At 36.1% G+C, this 9,078-nt stretch overlaps 1 protein-coding gene across 1 annotated transcript; it reads right to left on the reverse strand.

Annotated features, from left to right (window-relative positions):
- Positions 1 to 204: 204 nt before the first annotated feature.
- Positions 205 to 2,502, reverse strand: LOC104600283 (pentatricopeptide repeat-containing protein At1g19720-like). Its single transcript, XM_010263148.2, has one exon. It carries the CDS (start codon positions 2,500 to 2,502, stop codon positions 205 to 207), a length of 2,298 nt encoding a protein of 765 aa, XP_010261450.1.
- Positions 2,503 to 9,078: the final 6,576 nt, after the last annotated feature.

Here is a 9,078-nt window from a genome sequence, read left to right on the forward strand (position 1 = left end):
ACTTTGTTTTCATTGTTACGTATTCATGTTGTACACAAGTAGATGCATAACATACAAAACTACATGCTATAGTTTCCTTTTGCAACCTCTCTGCTTTGGAGCTTTGCAGGAGGGGTTTGTCCACTGCCCAATGCTCATACATGATAAATCCCCAGATCATGGAATTCCAAATTAAGGTACAGAAGGTAGGAGCTTTTCTGAATATTAGATCATACTACCACATTCTAAATACATATTCATGAGAACAGCTTGAACAGATGGTTCCCTCTCCAGTCCAGTCGTAATTGAGAAGCCATGGATCTCTTTTGCAATCCCCAGCATTCCCAAGTTGGCACAAGCTGTTGAGGCAGCTATAAGAGAAATTGGGTCAGGTTGGACACCTGCCTGAAGCATTTGGGTCCACACTTCTAGTGCTAAATCTGCATTGCCGCACTTTATGTAGCCCAACATAATCGATGTCCAACTAACTACATCCGGACTTAAGTTAGTTGATCTCATTTCATGGAAAAGCTTGTAAGCCTCATGCATCTGCCCACATTTAGCTAAACCCGAAATCATTCCATTCCATAATACCAAGTTTGTTTTGGCGGTCACAGCAAAAAGCTTCTGTGCAGAATCCAAAGCATTTGACTTGATATACATCTCAAGGAGAGCACTGGTTACGTACTTGTCCTGAGTTTTCCTTCTTATAATCCATCCATGTATGGATTTTCCAATTCGAAGAGCTCCCAGAAGAGCACAAGCACGAAGAATGCAGGAAATTGTAATTGGATCCACCTCGAACTCACGGATTCTCATAAAGCGAAAAGCCTGTAGTGCCTTGACCCCTTTGCCATTTTTGACATGTGTAGAGATCAGTGTGTTCCATGAGCAGGAGTCCTGCTTGCATCTTGCGAACTCTGTTTGACCTAAGAGCTCCACTGCATCACTAAGTTGCCCTGCCTTTGCATAGCCCTTTAAGAGGCTGTTCCAAGAAAAAGAGTCGGGCAGAAGGCCAAACGACTGCATAAGGTCTACTATGCCCAACGCTCCATTCATATCACCTTCTTCGACATAGCAGTTGATCATCAGATTCCATGAAACCAAGTCCAGCTTCAAGGGTTCTGCTTGCAGCTGTTGTAGTAGTTCCTTTGCTTCCTTAATGTCTCCATTCTTAATGTATCCAGAAATTAAAGAGTTCCATGAGACAATGTCATTCTTTGATAGGAGGGGTTTAGCACAGTCTAGCCTCCCACATTTAGCATACATGTTTACTAGAGAAGTACTTAGAAAAGTTCCATTTGAAAACCCATTTCTGATCATATGACCATGGATTTCTCTGCCTTGTCTGATAGCTTGCAGGCCAGAACATGCCTTCAGACTTAGAGAATACATGAATTTGTCTAAAACCAAACCAGAACTTTGTATCTCTGAAAACAAATTCAAAGCTTCAGCAAAATAGCCTGAATTCACGTACCCTCCAATAAGGGTAGTCCAGGAGATAATATCGGGCTCCAGACCCACAATCTTCATCTGTTGAATGAGTTCCAGAACTTCCTGAAAATATCCATCTCGAGCCAGAGCAGAGATTAATGCATTACAAGAGATCAAATCTGGTTTCATTCCCATGGATTGCATCTTGCAGAAACAGTTCAATGCTTCTTTGGAACATCCATGGGCTGCATAGCCTGATATCATTGTGTTCCAAGTAATCAGATTTAATTTCAACCCCTCCACTGCTTTCATTTCCTCAATCAATCTAATGAATGCAGGAAACTCTCCAGCATCACTATAACCTTTCAACATAGAATTCCATGATGCAATGTCTCTGAGATACATCCTATCAAATAATTTACGAGCATCATCGATACGACCCCACTTCCTATAAGCGTCAAGCAAACAGTTGTTTACAAAAATATCAGATTCATATCCACTCCTATAAGCAAACCCATGAACCTCCCTTCCCAATCTAAAATTACATGAACCAGCACAAGCTTTGACAATATTACTTAAAACAAACCCATCTGCTCTCACATGGGTACCACTAAAATCACGAACAAGGTGCAAGGCATCATCGAACTGACCATTTCGACAGAACCCAGTCAATATCACAGACCACGTGTGCAAGTTCTTATCGTTAACAGCATCGAATACCTGTAATGCAGCATCCAGACTACCGCATTTAATGAACATGCCGATAATTTTCGTTCCCAAGTAACAACCCCTGTGCAAATCAGAACCCTTCATGTGGCGGTAAACCTCGTTGGCAAGAGACAGATCTCCTACGGAGGCAATTGAAGAAATCAAAAGCTCGTACATACGAAGCCTCTCTGGAGATAAAATTGGTTTTTGAAACAAATCAAGAGTACTAACAGCTTCTTTTAATCGATTCTCCGAGCAGAGCCTCACGATATTGGGAAAAAGTTCTCCTTTACCAGTGGGCTTGAGAATTCTGTGCGGAGACCCATGATGGGTCTGCAAATAAAGGGGGTTCCTAGGGGTTTTGAGGATTGCAGAGGCCATAAGCTCTGCAAAAGTTTGGAGCTTGAAACGACGGAAAAGCTGCACATTACGAAATTATCTTTGCTTTGTTGGAGGAGTTGGATAGGGAAGAAAACACAATATGGAAAGGATTTGAAAGGTTGGGAAATTGCCATTTGCGGATGAAGTTTTATGAAGCACCGGGTCACAAACTTCACCATCGGTCCATCACCTCACCATAACCTGCAAACGGATCGGATAAGATCCGGATATGGTAATATCCAAATCTGATTCGTATCCGTTTATATTTGGATTATAAGCGAATCTATCTCTCGGATTGCGGATTCGAATCGCATCCGGATTGAATAGAATTTATAAATTAAACTGAAAATAATCAAAATGTTAAATATATATTATTAATAAAATAAACCAGCTTTAATATTGTACTAACGGCCCCATGCGATGCATGGGATGGGGCACTCCTCCCTGTCCCTTGCCCCCGTAGTCAAGACATTCTACCATCTCTACCTCATCCCTGGTGGTGGGGCGGTTTCGAGACGAGGCACCCATTCCCTATTAGGGATAGGGAATCCCCAAATTTTCCCCACTCCAAGGCAACCACCTAAAAATAATCTAATTTGTGAATGTTTTATAAATAGGATTATGGGAATTTGGGGGTATTGTAGGAATTTGGATTATGACAAATTTGGGGTATTTTATAAATGGAATTGTGGAATCCTAAGATTATAACAATACGAGGAAAACTTAAAGATATTTTAAAAATCAATATTAAATCTATTGATAGTTTACTAATTTACCATTGGGTTTGGAGAATTATATGCAAATTCCATCCCTGATTTGGAGTAAACATATTTTCCCCATCCCCACCCTATCTCTTCACCATCCCTATTTAAAATTCGAGAAAACTTGCCCCGTTCGAGGTGGGGCAGGGTAGGGCCCTAGTTTTATAGGGAAAATTGCCATCCCTATAGTTCTAATAATTTTCTATAGTTAATTAACAAATAGTAAATAACGGTTCCGTTTCTAGGTAGATTTTTAAAACCTTGAATAAAAGTAACCAAATAGTGGCTTGCAGTTGCATGTGTACTCCTCAAAGGAATCAACTTACGAGCCTGTCCCTTGAAAATAATAGGGCAATTTACTTAAACTACCCCTACTATTTAGCTAATTGACTAACTCCACTCTTGTTGATTAGCTATTGTTTTAAAGTACTCTTAAGTTTTTTAACAATTATCTAAAACCTCCCTTGCCGTTAATTTTCCGTCATACTTCGTTCACATGTGACATCACATGAGTGGTAATCATTTTAAAATTCCTAAAATACTCTTATTATTAACTACCATTGTTGGAAGATGCAGCGGTGGCGGTGATTTTGGTAAAAAACAAAGTTGAAGGGAGTGGAGGAAACCCTGATCCCTTTTCCCTTTGTTTTTCATTGTAAAAGAACCCTATAGCAGTGGCGGAAGTGATTTTATCATCGAAAACTCTATGTTCCTCTCGAAGTCAGAAACCCTTGTGATGCCTTTGCCAGTAAGGGAGATGGAGATGATGAGGGAGATGGTGTTCCACCCCAAACCAAAATTGAAGTCATTTTGGGATTGCTCATCTGAACTAAATGCCCGAAGACTGAGCACTATTGTCGTGGCAGGAGATGGCGGCTAGTGCAACTTCCAAACGGCAAAAGTTTTGTGAGAAGGTGAAGAAGCTATTCTGAGCTATAAAGCATGCTTGCAGTTTTTTTTTTTCTTTGATTAGTCAAAGCTCTTCCAATATATACCTTACCGGCATTGTAGATAGGGGTGCTCATCGTGGGCCTTTTTTCAAATCAAAGCAGTGTATCGCTTCAAGGACAAGGAACAAGGAGGGGTGCCACATCCCGTGTATCGCCACTAGTTATAATTACTTTTGTACTTTTGACATTTTTTAAGTTATAACATAATTTTGTTATTTAATTTATTTTTTCTTTTTGAAATAATATATAAGATATGATTTAGTTATTAATATTATTTAATTGTTTAAATAATACCATTATTTAAAATTTTAAAATATTAATTATTTATTAAATTTAATAATCCATGAAATTATAATATATACTATTATTACATAATTATTATTCTATTCTTAAGATTTTTTTTAATTTATTACATAATTCTGTTATTTTAACTATTTAAAATTTAGTTGTGTTAAATATTTCATTATTTAAATATTTAAATAATATGTAAAATCTTTAATCTTTTTTATTTAAACTTTACTCCTTTAAAGTAATTATGTAATTTTAAATATTTTGTTACATAATTATTTATCTATTTTTAATATTTTGTTATTTAAATGTTTTTTATTTATGTTTTAAAACATTATTTAGTTATTAAATTGAACAATCCATAAAATTATATTTTATATTCTTATTACATAATTTCATTATGAATTTCATAAAAATACAAAATTATTAATAATTTTAATATTATTAAACCTACTGTAATTATTTTTTGTGTTTTTAATAAATATTTTAAAGTTATTAACACAATTTCATCATAATATTTAAATAATTATTAAATGTTTTAATTGAAGCTTTCTTTAGATAGATATAGATGAAAAGTGTGGAGAGGATAAATAGGAATTAGAGATAATTTAGGAGATACATAGGATTTAGGGAGAGAAAGAGATTATTTAGGAGAAAGTGGGGGATAGTTAATTTCCTAATAAAAATGAGATAAGCCATATTAGGTGGCAACTCCTAGTGCTTCTAGAGGGAATCTTGCACCTCCTCTAGAATTGTTCGTTTGGGTAATGGAGCAAGGAGAGAACTGTTGACATGGCAAGCTCTACTTTAGTATATATATATATATCATTGATAAAATATATTAAAAATAAATTTTATAAATTTGAACCAATGACTCTTTACTAAAAGCAATACATTCAAATCAACTTAGTAATTTTAGTATATATTAATGTTCGATTTGAATCAAATTGAATAATATGTACCGGATAGAGGTGACCAGTATTCGGTCCAACTATAACAGATCAATTTGGATCAGTCTTGATAGGATTGAATCATGTGGAACCTACCAAATCACCAACGTGGTATACATGGTAAAGGGTTTTAATTGAACAATGTAGAGAAATTATTGGTTCCTACTTAGTTGGAGGATTTGTATCCTATCAAAAGCATTTTTAGCTAAAATTTAGGGTTTTAAGGTTAGAAGTTATAGATTTAGGAATTTTGGGTTTGGAGTTTAGGTTTGAGATGCAACTTGCGAGTGCTCTATCAAGCTCCCAAATTGGTTGGTGCCACATAGAACAAGGTGTGTGCATATGTAGCAAGGAAATGGAAAAGTTGTCTATTATTAATAAAAGCAATGTTTTTGAACCGCCATTGACCCGGACAGTCAAACCATTTGGGACCAAAAATCGTCCAGGTGACTGGTTCCGTTTTACCCCAAACCCAGTCTTCAGTAAAAAATCGTTGAATTAGTCAACGAACCGTTGACCGTTGAATCGTTCGACCTGGAGAATGGTTTGTGGTTTATTAAATAAGAGCAAGATTCAAGAATGAAAAGATAAATCTCTCAGATCTGAGATCTGAGATCTACTAGAGAGAGAGAGAAATCAGTTGAGGGAGATCTGAGATCTGAGATCTACCAGATGTGAGAGATAGTGAGAGAGAGATATGGGAGAGAAGGATAAGAGTTTAGATGCCAGATCTGAGAGAGAGATTTGAGACCAAGAGAAATCTCAGATCTACATTCATTGCCGCCACTGTAGTTCGCCATTGTTGTTGCCGCTGCAGCCAACCTCCTCCTCCTCCTCCTCCTCCTCCTTCTTCTTCTTCTAAATCTCAGCTACCAACAATTCTCACACCACTTTCATTAGTCAAACCCTTTTTCTCTTCTATTTATATGCATCTTACTCTAATATTCCAATCTAATGGGTAAGATGGCATATCAACATTTATAATAATTAAACCGTTCGAACCTTTGACCCAGACAGTCAAACTGTTGACCCAAAAATCAGTGGCCAGAACGGTTCCATTCCTGGGTTGGTTTTTAAAACCTTCAATAAAAGTAACCAAATAGTGGCTTGTAATTGCATGTGTACTCCTCAAAGGAATCAACTTACGAGCCTATCCCTTGAAAACAATAGGGAAATTTCCTTAAACTACCCCTACTATTTAGCTAATTGACTAACTCCACCCATATTGTTTAATTATTGTCTTAAAGTACCCTTAAGTTTTTTGACAATTGTCTAAAACCTCCCTTGCTGTTAATTTTCCATCACACTTCGTCCACATGCGACATCACGTGAGTGGTAATTATTTTAAAATTCATAAAATACCCTTATTAATCATCACCATTGTTGGAAGTTGCAGTAGTGGTGGTGATTTTGGTAAAAAACAAAGCTAAAGGGAGCGGAGGAAACCCTAATCCCTTTTTCCCTTTGTTTTTCGTTGTAAAAGAACCTTGTTGTTAGCGATAGTGATTTCGTCGTCAGAAATGTTGTGTTCTCTGGAAGTCAGAAACCCTTGTGACGCCTTTGTCGGTAAGGGAGATGGAGACAACGAGGGAGATGGTGCTCCACCCCAAGTCCAAATTGAAGTCATTCTTGGATTGCTCATCTGAATTGAATGCCCAAAGACTGCAACTTCCAAACAGCAAAAGTTTGGTGAGAAGGAGGTGAAGAAGGTTGAAGAAGCTATTCCGAGCTATAAAGCATGCTTGCAATTTTTTTTTTTTTTTGATAATTTTCTAAAAGGTTCGCTCATGATACCCATAAAAATTTAGAATCAATCAACCAGTATCGTAGAAGTGGTAACCCATCAGGTGGAATTCATCAAAATTCATTTGGGGGGAGGGGGTTGATTAGTCAAAGCTCTTCCAATATATACCTTACTGGCATTGTAAATAGGGGTGCTCACCGTGGGCCTTTTTTCAAATCAAACCAATGGTACCATTTTTTGGAAAGCTGGTAATCGAAACTGAACCAAAGCCAATTAGTTAACCGCTGGTTTGGTTCATCAGTTTTTTGATTTTTGGTTTTCATTTTATTATGTATAATAAATATTATAATTTACAAATATATATTTATAATATAGACAATATAAAATGTATATAAAAAAATATATATATAATATACATAAATATATATATATATATAATATAATATAATATAATATATGTATATTAGTCGATTCAGTTAACCACTGATTTTTTATATTGGTTAATTGAAACCGAACCGATACCTTCGATTTTTCCAAAATACCAAATCAAAACTGAACTGGTTGGTTCAATTAACCAAAATTTTTTATTCGATTTTATTAGTTTGATTCAGTTTTTTGGTTATTTCTTGCTCTCTCCTAATCGTAGATTTATCCTTTTCTCCATTTTCATTTCCTAAAATTTACATAGCCTGGGCCTTTTGGCCAAGAAGGCCCAAGCCATTCAAATTGGGCTGGACCTGTTCAAATTTTAACAAATTCTTAATCTACTCGCGCTAAGTTCCCTATCCATTTTCCTTTTTTAAGTTATATGTTGATGCCCTATTATACATTCTCTGATTCTCACTCATTTCCATGGATCCGCTTCAAATGACACAATGCTCAAAATGAGTGGTGTAGGGCATGGTTCAAAGTATCAATATGATTGTTACATAGATTATTACATACATACAGATATACAAAAATAAATAGTAATTATAATCAGTATTTCTATTATTTCATATTCACATAAAGGGCCCGTTTCGTTTGCTTCCTGAGCTAAAATTGGAATTAAAATCATCTGGAATGAGATCTCATTTCTAAAAGAGGAGAAGGAAATGACCATTCCCTTAAATGGGAGAATGCCATTCAAACAAGAATGGGAATGGGATTCTGATTCCACCCAATCAAATGGTTGAAATCAGAATGGGTCATTTCAATTCCAATTCCACATCTCTATTCCTACAAACTAAACGGGCCCTAAATTTCTTCTCTATTTATAAGTTAGACTGTTAAGAGTTGCGCATACCTAAAGAAAGGGATGCACTATGGGAATCCAGGACTGCCATAATTCTTAATCAAGACAGGTCCAACATTGAATGGTTCCTAACAATAGCTATCGCTGTGCTGAAAATCAATTCTTTCCGACATTTTGGTTCAATTAGATTTTTAACCACCTGATTCTATTTGTAGATTTTTTTTTTTTGAAAGTAACTTTCCTCTACCATCGGTTTAAATGCAATATTTTAGAGGGTTAAAGTCTTTATGTATAGACTGACAAAAAAAAAGTCTTTATGTTAAGATCATTCTTGGCCTGGCTAAGGCTGGGGCCTAGGGGTGATTTGGTTGATCATTTCTAACCTGGTCCAACCCAGCAGAAAAAAAAAAGGAATAATCAAAAGCACCAACTCGGGTGCATTAGATTAGACTAAGCATATCAATTAGAACCAAGCTAAGTTTTTAAGGAGATAAGTCCTTATGGCTAAAATGCCCTTATGAATACTGCTGAGTTTTTAACTGCAAAAAGGAGATAGGTCCTTATGGCTATGTTTGGTTTGAAGGAAAAAGTAGGAAAACCTATACAAGGTTTTTAAAGGCCTCTCCCTTTCCCTACTTTTTACTTCAAA

Source organism: Nelumbo nucifera, chromosome 1 (genome assembly GCF_055504915.1).
Source record: "Nelumbo nucifera cultivar China Antique chromosome 1, China Antique-T2T, whole genome shotgun sequence".
In the NCBI taxonomy this organism is placed as follows: Eukaryota; Viridiplantae; Streptophyta; class Magnoliopsida; order Proteales; family Nelumbonaceae; genus Nelumbo; species Nelumbo nucifera.